The sequence below is a fragment of the Schistocerca serialis genome, chromosome 6 (genome assembly GCF_023864345.2).
Source record: "Schistocerca serialis cubense isolate TAMUIC-IGC-003099 chromosome 6, iqSchSeri2.2, whole genome shotgun sequence".
Classification (NCBI taxonomy): Eukaryota; Metazoa; Arthropoda; class Insecta; order Orthoptera; family Acrididae; genus Schistocerca; species Schistocerca serialis.
The window spans coordinates 721,886,601-721,901,001 of record NC_064643.1 but is presented as its reverse complement, the minus strand read 5'-3'; the positions used below and the strand labels follow the sequence as shown (position 1 = coordinate 721,901,001).

General features: G+C 37.5%; 1 protein-coding gene across 1 annotated transcript in view; it reads right to left on the bottom strand.

Moving 5' to 3' along the window:
• LOC126485046 (protein madd-4-like) overlaps positions 1-14,401 on the bottom strand; it is a 697,683-nt gene that overhangs the window by 149,424 nt on the left and 533,858 nt on the right. The window contains exons 14-16 of the mRNA XM_050108648.1: positions 10,258-10,385; positions 5,647-5,781; positions 3,365-3,510 (exon numbers count right to left, since the gene is read on the bottom strand). Of these exons, the coding sequence (XP_049964605.1) occupies positions 3,365-3,510; positions 5,647-5,781; positions 10,258-10,385 (409 nt within the window). The remainder of the gene's footprint in view (positions 1-3,364; positions 3,511-5,646; positions 5,782-10,257; positions 10,386-14,401) is intronic.

Genomic DNA, 14,401 nt, shown 5'->3' with positions numbered 1-14,401 from the left:
GCACCTCCCTTATGATTCAGTGGGACTGGAGCACAAAATCACATTCTCTACCAGGGTTTTAACTACCTCTCATCCTGTGCTGAAATGAGTATCTTACCCACTACTTTCTCATCCATCCCACTGTGATATACTGCTGCCCATCCCTACTCCAAATCCATTGCCTCAAAGCTCATATCCCTGCAATAGACGTAGATCTGAGATCTGTCCCATACACCCTCCCACCACTACCTACTCTAGTCTGGTCACAGGCATCTCCTATCATAGGCAAGGCTACCTGCAATATCACTCATGTGACCTACAAGCTAAGCAGCAATAACTGTGCTGCTTTCTTCGTGGGCATGATGACTAATAAACAGCCCAGCCACATCAATGGCCACCAACAAACTGACCAAGAGACAATTGGATCATGGGTTGCTGAACACACTGCCCAACACAATATGCTTCACTTCAATGACTGCTTCACAGCCTGCGCCACCTGGATCCTTTCTAACAACACCTGCCTTTCTGGACTGCAGAGATGGGAATGCTCCCTGGAATATATCATATGTCCTCATAACCCTCTGGCCTCCACCTCCACTAGTCCCTGTCCTCCACTTATCAGTGCCCTTGCTTGCTCCCACCACAGCACAACACAGTCTTCTGTTGCACCAGTATACCCACTAGACCTTTTCCCCTTCTCTACTTCTCACCTTTGCCACTCCCCTCCTGCCCCCTCCAACCTCCAACCTGCACCTAGCAGCTCTGCCCTGCCCTCACCAGGTCCATGCACAGTCCCACAAGCAGCACTACACCTTCCCCCATCCCACCCTGCTATTCCCCTCTTCTCGCCATGCCTCTTCCTTAATCACATCATCCACACTGGATTGCTGAACCCATCAAGCACAGTTATGACCCAGCCTGGCCACAGCTGCCAGAGGTGAATGTGTGCGTGTTTTTTCTACTTCACAGGAATGCCTTCTGGCCAAAAGCTAAAATGTATAGCAGTCTTCTCATTGTGCCTGTCTGCGACTCCACATCTCCTCTATATGGTGAGTAGCAATCTATCCTTTTCATAATATTGTAATTATTCCATCCAGGCCTTTCCATTGTTCAATTAAATTACGAATTGGCTTTTGTCATATTATGCACATTTCCTGTCAGTTTGCTGTAAGGCTGCCTTGAAGCTTTCATGTTTTCTCTTCATTACTTATTATGACTGTTTTCCACAATATCACTTCAATGTAATCATTAAGAATGATTAGATGCAGTTCACGTCACAGAAAGCAGTTGGTGTCACAATATATAATACATCTTGTAGAGCAATTTCCCCTGCTGCTCTTATTAAATTGTAGGGTGATGCAATCCTACTTCCAGTCATTAGGTTTACACTGTCTTTCCAAATTCTGCTTGAGTATCAATACAGCATTTTTTGGCAGATACTTCTGAGTCCTACCACTCTGTCTACACAGAAATGATCTAATGCAGCAGTCTCACAGTTTTTCTGTTTAAATACTGCTGTTTCCACTTCCAACTGGTTCGAATTATCTGGAGCTATGTGAACAGAATTATGTGATACATTGACAACATGAATGGATGGTAAACTATCAAAGTACATTTCAAGCTACTGTAATATTAGGTTTTTATCTGCTGTCACATCACAATAATGAGACGCTGGAGCGTTTAGTAACTGAGTGTGATCTGATCTTTGGCATTTTGCAATACTGATCCAAAATAATAAGCTTCTGAATACATCATGACAAAATCCACAATGATGATGCTTACTGATGACAGCTAAGAGTAATTTTTATGACAAACATAAAGTAGAGAGTCAGTCAGTATTTGCATTATGTACTGGTGCAAATACATACTAGTATTATAAGTGTGAAAGTAACTCTGTTTGCTATGTTTTCATGACTGAACCACTGAACTGATTTTGATGAAATTTGATATGGAGATAGGTTGAACACTGTGGAAGAACATGGGCTACTAAGAGGGGGGGGGGGGGGGGGAATTTGGCCCTTAGCCCCTGAGAATGTGAAGTAGGGAATGGAACATCTTTTTCTACATCAGTGAACATAAACCATATTAAAAAATTAATGACTTTGTTGTATAGTGTACAGGTATGAAGCATACTTAGTTCAACAGCACGACACATAGGTGCAGAGTCCTGCCCATTCCCCTCTGCACCCACCACTTGGCAGCAATTCTGCATGTGCCACTTCAGTGTGCACAGGGCAGTTAGGGCAGGGGGCACTGGGAAGGGGAGGGGTGGTGGTACATCAGCAGTTATGCTTACCTGAACAAGTAGACGTGTGAGGGCAGCTGATATTATTTATTTTCTTCCTTCATCAGTTTAATGCTATTTACTAATTTTAGAAAGTCTGCATTTTATTTTAGTGCCTAACTTAATTTCTTGAAACAGGCATCCATTCTGCAGTGGATAATAATACATATTTTGTGATTTTCAAATTTCATATTTAATTTAATTTAATTTATGGTCCAAATTAAACAACTGTGTAGCAAATGATTGTATTTTTTTCTTTCGCAGTCATTTTTGCTATGAATATTTTCAATGATTTTTTAAGCCAGCAAAGTTGTATTTCTTATAATTTTGCAAAACTCCTGTTACATTGAGTAGCTGTTCAGATTTACCCATTTCTATAGCAACCTTTTCTTTTTTTCAATATCAAAGAGATTTTCAAACTTTTTAATTTCTAAAAAAACCATTACATCTTTTCATTTTTAAGTCTGGTAGTTGCATTATATTTTTGAGAACTATTCATATTTTTAAATATGTTATACATTACTGAGATGCAGATGGCACTAACACAGAGGTCAGCAAGTCTGAGCGTTTATCAATTGCTCAGTGACGATGAGAATCCAGTTGTAAGTCACCATCATTCATCATAACAAAACTACTAATATGTGAGCACAGCAGTGCATACAGCTAGTGTTAAATAAACTAAATGTTATGAACCATAAGTATCCATTAAATGGCTCTTCTTTCATACAGTATTTCTTTTATTAGCCTTTATAGTAACCCAAAAGCAGAAAGGAATGACACAAAGCAGTTTTTTTGTATGGTTAAAGTACAAGAAATCACTGAAATGTGTAATTTATAATACAATAACAGAAATTCATTCTGTCCTCATTTTTGTCTATTACTATGATGCAACAGGCACAAGACACCAGCCTTCAACCAAGATATTAATGTATCAAAAGCAAAAGACACATGAATAACGTGGTTTAAGGCAAGTGAACTACAGATAAATTGGGGAGAGGACTGAAGATATGGTACAGTTTAAATGCCCACAAACAGAACAATAAGTTATTAAAACTTCTGGAGGTCTACAAGTACTTTATGCTCTATATATTTACAAATTACCTTAACTCCTGGAGGTTCTGGTGATGAAAGGGAAGGCTGAAGAGTAGATGAACTTGATTGGGATGCCCATGTTCGTCCTAGCTTCATTTGACCTTCTGGTTGTGTTTCATGGCTCAAGTCTTGTGAGAAAAGGTCCCGTCTTGCTCCTAGCTCAGTTAGAGAATCAGAATCAGAATGTTTATTGTCCCATAACATAAAGAGTTAAATCACAAGATATAATGTACAGGGAACTCATCAATATTACAATTACAATTTATGTGTATTACAGAAACAATAATTTATAATTTACAGAGACTGTGTGTAGCCTAACAACTGTATTACTGTAAAAAGAGAATAATTATTACAGTCATTTATTAGACATAAAACTTCTAAGCTTAATCAACAAATCATTTCAGCCACTTTCTTTCTTGCTCAGATTGTCACATTATCATTAAGAAATTCTTCTCAGGAATAATAACATTTCTGTACTAACAACTGTTGTAGTTTTTGCTTTAGTTGCCCCATCTCCATTCTCATGATTTGTTTCTTTTTTAGGATGTTGTGAATTTTCATGCCCATGTATTCTGGGGTTTGTGCAAACAGCTTTAATCTATGGTTGGGAAGCATGAAATTCTCCCTGTTCCTAGTACTGTATTGATGTTTAAAGCTATTGTCTTTATTGTCTATGAATAACTTTGGGTCACTGTATACAAAGATAATCAGTTCATAAATGTACAAATATGGAGCACTTAATATTTTTAAATTTCTTAACAGTGGGTAACAAGATACTTTTGGTTTTGCCTTAGACATATTTATAACAACTAATTTTTGTAATTTTACAATTCTAGTCATTTTGCCTGTGTCTCCCCCAAAAATAATGCCATACCTTGTAACTGATTCAAAATAGCTGTGGTAAACTATTTTTCTTGTCTCCATGCTAGTTGAATATGACAGAATCTTCATCGCAAATATCAGGCTGTTTAATTTACTTGCTATATAATTCATGTGTGAAGACCAGGATAGATTTTAGTCCACATGCATGCCTAAAAATTTAACACAGTCCACTTCTTTCAGTTCTTGGTTTCTATAACTAATGTGGAATTCTTTTACCTTAGAGTTTTAGTTTTAAACTGCAGCAAATGTGTTTTCCAAATATTCAGTTTTAGCCCATTTAATTGGAACCAGTTTTCCAAACTGTCTAATAGTTTTGTGACAGTTGAAGGAATTTGTTTGGGGTCATTGCTTTCAACAAGGTCAGAAGTACCATCAGTGAATAAAACTGAGTGTGAATTTACGTTCAGGAGTAGATCATTTATACAGAGTAAAAACAAAATTGGATCCAGAATTGAGCCTTGTGGAATGCCTTGTGAACTAATCATCCATTCAGAGAAGGAATTTCCCTTACTTGATGATATAACTACACTTTGTTATCTGTTCATGAGGTATGACCTAAACTACTCTAAAACACAACCCCAAATTCCATATGTTTCTATTTTATACAGAGCAAGTGATGGTTTACACAATCAAATGCTTTTGTGAGGTCACAGAATAATCTTACAACTTTTCTTCACTTGTTTAGGGTGGAACTGATTTCGTTCACAAACTCATTGTATTCTTGCCTTTTTGAAAGCCATATTGATTATCTGAAATTATGTTTGATTTCACTATAATTTTTTTAATTTGTATTACCAACACTTTTTCAAATATTTTTGAAAAAATCAGGAGAATCCCACACAGCAGAATTTTTGGTTTTTAGCTGTAATATAGTTTTCTTTACATTTTTAACTGACATTTTCTCATATTTGTTAAAGTATTCTTCTGCTTTGTGCCTTAACCCTTTTAGTGCCAAATACGATCTGATCGTGATCCAGATTTTCGGTGAAAAAAGCCAGTAACGATCTGATCGTGATGCCTTTCTCATTCATTTTTTCTGCGCTTGAAGGCAAAGTTGTTAGTATTTCCTAGCGAATGAGAAAGGCATCACGATCAGATCGTTACTGGCATTTTTCGCCAAAAATCTGGATCACGATCAGATCGTATTTGGCACTAAAAGGGTTAAACGTACTTTTTCTGCTTAAACATGTACATTTACATCTGATTTAGATACATTTATAAAAAAAAAAAGTGTTGACTGACTCTGACATCTGAGCCTGATTTGTTACAATTTTACTCAACACCTTAATTTTGGAAATATCTTTGCTGTCAGCTCCAATCCCCAGTTCTGATTTTACGGTGTTGTTATAGTTACAGAATTATTCATGACAGAATGTGATATAAATTGATAGTGCATTTTACACAGTCACCTGTCATCTGTATGTTCTTATCGTTCATAGGCATCTGTTGCTGCAAACGATTATGTGAATGCCTTTCCAGTTCTTCTGAACTTGTCACTAGAGGCTGCTTTACAGAAAGGAAGAGATCTGCCCTGGATAATCCAGCTGAAATCACACAACAAATAAATACGACAGCTCACATACTGCTATGTGTAATTATAAAAACAAAAACAAAAGAACAGAAGACAGTTAATGTTGACATAACATTCAAATAAACTACTGTTTTGACAGCTAGTTCTAATTTGTACTCTAAACTTAGGTTTCTATCAACATCTTTAAAAACTGATACACAGCATAGTCTCCTCTCCTACAAGATAGTGATAAAATATTAATTAGAAACCAATTAGTACATAATCAAACAATGGATAGCCCAGGATGGAACAACAACAATATGCAAAGGTAAGATTGCTATTCACCACTTAGAGAAGTTGTTGAGTCACAGAGAGGCACAAAGAAAATGAATGGTAGAAATACTTCAGCTTTTGGACAAAGGCCTCTTCCAGAAGTAGAGAATTCATACACTTTCACATGACAGCTCACACATACTAGTTGATTATAATTAAACTGACAGTGTTCTGAGCATTTCAGTATGGCCTGTATACACTGCAGGATGCTGAAACATCATAGGTATGTTCATTAACTGGTGCACTCGTAGGGTACACTAGGGGGTGGGGGTGGGGGGGGGGGATAGTTCCATTTTTTGCCACTATTTGAAAATATGGCACTGTAAGCAATCAGAACATAGTGACATAGTGTGGGTGCAGGAATAGGGGAGGAATAATCGAACACATGTAAATAAAGGTTCTGGCATATTTACAAGTTACAAGATGTGTTCAATATGATTTCCCAAATCAGCAAAATGCTGCATCTGTAGTATGGTATAGTCGACAGCTGCTCACAGCATACTCAGTGTAATCAGAGTGATACGCCCCTAATCTAATCATATCTTGAAATTGCCTAGAGATAATGTGGTCATTACCAAAGTTTTCTCCAAGCAAATCTTTCACCTGGCAAGTGACGTGTGGTGCCGCCCCATCTTGCATGAAAATAGTGGTGTGGACACAGTTGCGTTCTAGCAAAGCTGGAATAATGTGTTGCACAAGGAGATTCTCATACCATGCAGATGTCTCTGTACACCTATCAGGCCAATGGGGTGTAATATCCTCAAAAAATGGGGTGAGAATGATGGAGCTTGTGAAACCACATTACACAGTCATTTAAGCTGAGTACTATGGATGTTTCTGTACAACATGTGGCTGAGTAGACCCCCTGTGCAGTCAACGCACCATGCAGAGTAAAACGGGCCTCGTCTGTCCATGAAATATTCCCTGGCTATGTGTCATCCATTTCCAGGTGTGCCGAAAAATGAAGGGTAAAGTCACAGCGTTGTACCCTACCTTGCAGATTCATTTTGCCCTCATTCTGAATCTTGTAGGGATATCAATGTAAAATACATTGCAAAATCTTTTGAACTGTTGACCAGGGGAGAGACAATTCTTGTGACAAAGCTCAAGCACTGGCTGCAGAATTTGAGGCACATGCTGCACAATCGACTTTAGCAAAAGCGACTTCAACAACAACTGCTATGGCAATGGGCTCTCCCTCTCTCTCTCTCTCTCTCTCTCTCTCTCTCTCTCTCTCTCTCTCTCTCTCTCTCTGTTGCACCACCTAATTCAACTGTTTCTTCATATCTACTGATCAAATTCTTTAGATAATTTTTTTAGATCTTTGCACTGCTTCTGTTGGTAATATTCATGCACTGCAGTGCTACTATTGCTGCTGTTCTGCTAAAACAACTTTACCAGCAGTGCAGAGTCTTCCTTCTCAATAACCATTGCATTTTGTACGGAAAACTTCAAACTTCTTAATCCCTTACACCAACAGTCCTTTCATAAAAGAAATCAACATCTGTTGCCAAGCAACAAAGAGCATACTGACATAAAAAAAAGGAAATATTTCACATTCTGATTGCTTACAGTGCTATATTTTTACTTGGTGGCAGAAGTGACACTATTATTTGTACGTGGTCACTGTCTCTGGGTCCATAGTATCTGAAGACAGTGGCCACATGTGTGTGTGAGCTGTTGCTGCTGTATGAATGTGTGTGAGTTTTCTGCTTCTGGAGATGGGCTGTGTCTCGTAGCATAAATATTTCTAGCATTCTCTTCATTGTGTCTGTTTGCAGCTCAATGCCTCCTCTATGTGTTGAGTAGCAGCTATCCTTTCCATATTGTTGTTATTCCACCCTGGAGACTGTTAAAAAATGTCCAGGCAAACAGACTAGGTTCCCAGATATTTGACTAGTTTGTAGATGTCTTAAGTAATAGAACCCAGTACACTGTTCTCGATGGCAAGTGTTCATTACAGACAAGGTCATCATCAGGATTGCCCCACAGAATACATAAGTGAGCTGACAGACAGGATGAGCAGCAATCAGCAGCTGTTTGCTGATGATGCTGTGGTGTATGGGGCAGTGTGTCATTGAGTGACTGAAGGAGGATACAAGATGACATAGACAGAATTTGCAGTTGATGTGATGAATGGTAGCTTGCTCTAAATATATAAAAATGTAAGTTAATGCAGATGAGAAGAAAACAACAATTCTATAACGTTCAAATATACCCTTAGTAGTGTCTTACTTGACACAATCATATCTATTAAATATATAGACATAACACTGCAAAGCAATGTGAAATGAAGTGAGCACATGAGGACAGTAGTAGGAGAGGCACGTGGTCAACTTCAGTTTATTGGGAGAATTTTAAGAAAGTGTAGCTCATCTATAAAGGAGACTGCATACAGAACACTAAAGTGACCTATCCTTGAGCACTGCTCCAGTGTCTGGGATACCCACCATGTTGGATTAGAGGAAGACTTCAAAGGCATATTGCTACATTCGTAATCTGTAGGTTTGATCGACACACAAGTGTTACAGTTCTGCTTCATGAACTCAAATAGGAGTCCTGGAGGAAATGTGACTTTTTTTTTGGAAAACACTAATGAGAGAATTTAGAGAACCATCATTTGAAGCTGACAGTAGAATAATTCTACTGCTGCCAATTTACATTTCCAGTAAGGACCATGAAGATAAAATAAGGAAATTAGGGCTTATATGAAACTAGAATAGACAGTTGTTTTTCCCCTGCTCCATTTGCAAATGAGATAAGAAAGGAAACGCCTAGTAGTGAAACAAGGTACACTTTGCCATGCACCACACAGTAAATATGTTGGTGAAGATCTTCCACTGTTTCATTTTACCTAGCTGCTTCCCTTCCATACCAAAAGCCAGTGCTATTCCTCTTTGTCACTATTCTCTATTGCATTGCATTACTCATGTCTGTCCTTTCTTTCTCTACTTTCCAATTTTTTATTCTCACCTCCAAAACTGCATACACTCTGAATTCTTAGTCACCCTGTATCAACAGTCTCATCTGCACCCAACAGACAGCTATGTAACCACACAGATTGTGGTTGCACTATTTTGTGTCCCACATTCTTCTCTCTACTATAATTATTCCTGGATCTCCGAACTGATCGCGTTACCCCCTAGTGTATTTTTGTGTTTTTTCCTGTGTCCTCCTGTGCCACACATACTTCACTGCACCTTCTGCCTAATAATTCCCCCCACCCTAACTCAAGCATGCACATTAATGCAGTAACTAAAATTTGACAATGATGCAATATTTATTATCAATATAAACTTGTAGAAGTGATTCATTGTACTGCAACCAGAATGTAAACATAATAGTTAGAGTTTTCAGTATCACACAGAGATTTAGATTATTTGCTCAGTCCAAGTATCGATATGGAGGAATGGTCAGAGATGCTTGGGCTTCACACCATGGCTGCAACTCAGCAGAGGGCACTGCTCCTAAGAGCTTGTCACTTGGGCCCATCCACTGACGCAAGAGTGTCTGTAAATAATGTGGCCCCATACTTGTCTGGTAATTATTGCTATTCTCTGAACCCTTTAAAATGTGTCATTAATAACAGAGTGACTGATTTTGCCAGTGTTTATGTTTTCCAATACAGATCACTCCCTGGACTATTTGTGAAAGCCTATGATGATTTTCGCTACCCCCTGGCTAGAAATTCGCTTTGTGAACTTCACTGTCATTGACCACAGGAATTGCTTGTTCGTTCCATCAGTCTCTGCATCACTACCATTGTGAATGATCATAAACTGTGGTCTACCTATGCCAATTAAGGTAGACAATAATACTTACAGAGTGCAGCAGTAGCAGCATTGAGAGCATCATAAGATTCAAATGGGACTAACCACTGAGTAAAAATCTCTTTGTTGTAAATATTATACATGTATGACAGCTCTGACACATATTTTTAGTTTACGATAAACATAAACAATATTTGTGACTCCAAATAAATTTTTGTGGACAGTGAATATGCTACCAGAATTCTGCCTTTGTACCTATCAGAAATTTAACAAACAAACAGTGAATTGTGATATGTTAAGAAAAGGTGAAAACATTACAAAACATGCTCGCAAAACACTGGCAGAAAAGAAATTTGACCATTTTGACATAGCAAAATAATAAACGACAACACAACAAAAATACTTACCAATACAACTATATTTTCCATTGTCTCTGAAATTTAAGTTCTGAATCCTCAATGCTCCTTTCTTTGTTATTTTAAATTTCTTTGAGTTTACTATCTGTGTATTATTTTTTTCCCATTGGATCTTCGTTCTGGAATAGGTGAGAATTAGTATTACATCTGTGTCAGCAGAAAGGTCAAAGATAATGATCCAATGTCTCTTAATACAGGTGTCCCAAAACAACATATACATTATTTCAAACTGTATCTTTCTGTAATTAAAGCAGATAGAAATAATTTTTAAGGCAGTAAAAAAGTGAGCCATGCTTCATTTGGTCCAGTATTAGAAATAAATATGGAGGTCTCATTTGAGATACAGAAGTTGGTGCTAAAATGTCATTGGAAAACAGGGAATGTGAGTGAGGTTCAACAAAATTGGGGAGTTGAATTTGGAACACCACCACCTATATGGTTAACAGTTACAGGAGCCTGAGACAATTTTGAAATCAGTGGAATAGTACATGATCTGAAGAAGGGTGGTAGCAGAAAAAAGGTATGTTAAAGGGATAAGTAAAGAGCTGATGCAGTGATTCACACATACACACAATCCACGAAAAAAATTGTGGTGCAATGCTCTCAGTAAAACCAATGTTCACATAATTATGTGGACTCAGAGATGGAAGCCTTACATTCTGATTCTTCTCCATGCTATGAATGTGAATGATCCCAATAGGTGAATTGAATTTTGTGAGTGGTTTTCCAGTGTGTGTGGTTGGATGAAACCACCTTTAACTTTAATGTGACAATTAACCACCATAATTGTGTGTGCTACGCTGATGATAATCCATGTGTAACTGATATGGTTACAGTCTGGTGTGATCTCTCATCTAGTGGGTTAATCATGTCATACTTCTTTGAAGAGGTGACTGTTACCTAGAAATTTTCCACATCATAACACCAGGTCTTAATGACATTTTGGCAATGGAGATTATTACTTTCAACAGGATGGTACACCACCTCACTTTCCACTAGTTGTCGGGTAATTTCTCAACTGCAAAATCCCTTTGAGATGGAGAGGGTGAAGAGGAAGTGCTGTGGTGTATCCCGTTCAATCCCCAGATTTAGCCTTTTCAGACTTCTGTCTTTGGAGTACCGTCAAGAATGCATTGTATGCTGCAAACCACAAACACTGGATGATCTAAGTGAGCAATCCGAGCAAGCCTGCAATGCTATTGCATTAGAATCAATAAAACTGGCATGCCACTCTGCTCTAAGTCATCAACAATGTACTGTGGTGGAAGGTGGTCTTTTGAGCCTATACCACCTTAATGTATCTGACAAAGCATTTTTCCTGTCTATATGCTTTAATTAAAGAGATATTAAAAAAGTGGATACATCACTTTTGGGACACCCTGCAGAGTTACAGTGCTTGTTTCTTTTGACAAATCACAACTTGAAAAAATAAAGGTAACAATAAATTTAAGTCTTATGATTATTTTTATTGTTGGGCTAGAGATATTAGTCAAATTAATAACACCATCATGTTCTAAACACTTCATTAAGAACTAATATTCCAACTTAAATGTAATGCACTGTCACTGTGTTTTACTTTCTCTCCATGGATATAGCATTTTTGCAACAATTCTATGCCACTAGTACATCAGTGATCACAGAAATAATGTGCCATAAATACAGGTCTTACACATTACTCTTGATGTTGATGTCCACCTAGTTGGAGCATCTGTGATAACAATGGTAAATTAATTAGGAGTACTCTGAGCTACTGTATATATAACATATGCCAATGGGAAAAAGCAGAAGTTTCAGTGGCAAGAACCACAAATTTGGCCTAACAACCAAATGAAGATGCCCCTGACCTCAGAGGGTGTTTAAGTAACGCAAACAACAGGGAAACATTCCCCCCACTGTGTCTGCTTTAACTATGAAGTATAATGAAGTTCTGTAATGGCTTGAATGAACATATAATGATAGTATCCTATGGTTTTGTGACCTTAACAGTTGCCCTTCCTTCCCTGATGACTACCAAGGCAGAAATGGCAACTGTTAAGGTCCATGAAACCATATTACATCATCATTTTCATTCAATGGCAGCAACATTGTTCCCTGTAAAGAACTTAATCTTCCAATACAATAATTTCTTTACCTATATGTCTAGAAATATATGTCTAGATTGACGGGCATGATGATGCCCATCCTCACAAGCACCAAATATGATCATATTGAGATACAGAAATTGGGAGAATTTCTTGTGTGGAATGTTATGTAATAACATTGTTTGTCTTTCATGGTTTACATCTCTCATTCATTAATTCGTTGACATGTCATTTTCTATATCCCATCTTAGGTGAGCACTGAAGGGTGTGGAACAAGCTCAGTCATACGCATCACCAGCTACCATAGGCTACTTTGGTACAATACATCCACAACACTCATACCAGGTTGTTTTATGTACCATATCATACTTACCATTTATGCAACTTTTATATATGATGCTATCCCTGCGAGGGGTGATGCTACACTATTTTAGATTACCTAGTGGAATTCTATGATCTACACAGTCGAAGAGTTTGGCGAGATAAAAAAAATGCCAAGAGGATAACTTTTCTTGAGTAGTTCTAATGTAACTGGGTTTGTAGGATCATACATTGCTTTCTCTGGAAATAAGCCATTACTAAAGTCAAACAAAATTGTTCTTACATGGTTATTCTCAGAAATGTGATTCCAGTATTTTGTTTTAAGCTGCAATCTCAAAAAACTTTGAGAACATGGGATTGTTTATAATTTGAAGTCACTTGCTTATCTTTGCTTTTATAAATGGTGTTATGCATACTTCAGTCTTTCAGGAAATGCATCCTGACTCACAGACTGATTACTATGATAACTCAAAGGTGCAGCTACCAAGTCAGTACAAACTTTTAATAGTTTGACAGACATACCATCATAAGCAGAAGAATTACTACATTCCAGTGACCTAATGATTTTTATGATGTGTTTAACAGTTGATTTAGCAAAACTATTGTCTGGTGGCAAAGTACGCAATGCCTGTCAAAGGATTTTTAATGAATCTGCTTTTATGGTTACCTGACATGATCATTCAATACTGGAGATGATCTATAAATTTGTACTGCTGTCGTCAGTTACTCTATTGCAGCCAACATGGCTTTATATCATGAAGAGGCAAGATGTGGCGTGTATCTATTTCATTCAAGCCATTCATATTCCAAGTAGTACAAAGATTATGGTAACACACCTCACATTTCATTGTAATGCCTCTTATTGCCTTATGCATATTGTATGGTCCTAATGTGACAAAGTGGTTTAAGCACTGTATGATGTAGCTACCACAGGCTGGTTTTATGTGTCTGAAGATTAATATTCGTATTGTTGAAACTAGTAATCAAAAAATTTTGTTAACATAGTGATCCTGGCAAATAAATTGGTTTTCACAAGAAGACTACTGTATGACGCTGCTTTTGATGGTTTATTTTTTTATCCTTATGTTTAATGGATGATTTAGGTCAGTTAAAGACTCAGCAGTCAGAAAAATTATACCTTCACAAAAAAATCATAAAAATGTTAACTATATCTTTAAATAAATGAAAAACATTATATAGTATTAATGTTTTAACTCCATTAAGATTTAGATATGACACATGTATAATTTTTTCCCAGAACCTCCCTTTATAACAGATCATATGTTTGCATATTAATTTCAGTCTCAGCCTGGCACCTTGAGTGACAACTTCCGCCATGTTTATATCATTCCATAGTGTGTTCAGCGGTTCCTTAATTAATGATAGCATATAAATAAACAGAACGTTTTGAAGTGAACATAAATGCAGAAGTTCTAAAATCCATAACAGATACTTTTTATGAAATGTGAGTTCTTAATTTATACATATAATTTTCCTGAAGTACTGTTGGAAGATGATTTAATCATGGTCATCATATCTCAGGTTGAAACTTCCTGACAGATTAAAACTGTGTGCCGGACTGAGACTCGAACTCGGGACCTTTCTTCCAGGAGTGCTAGTTCTGCAAGGTTCCCAGAAGAGCTTCTGTGAAGTTTGGAAGGTAAGAGACGAGGTACTGGCAGAATTGAAGCTGTGAGGACGGGTTGTGAGTCGTGCTTGGGTAGCTCAGTTGG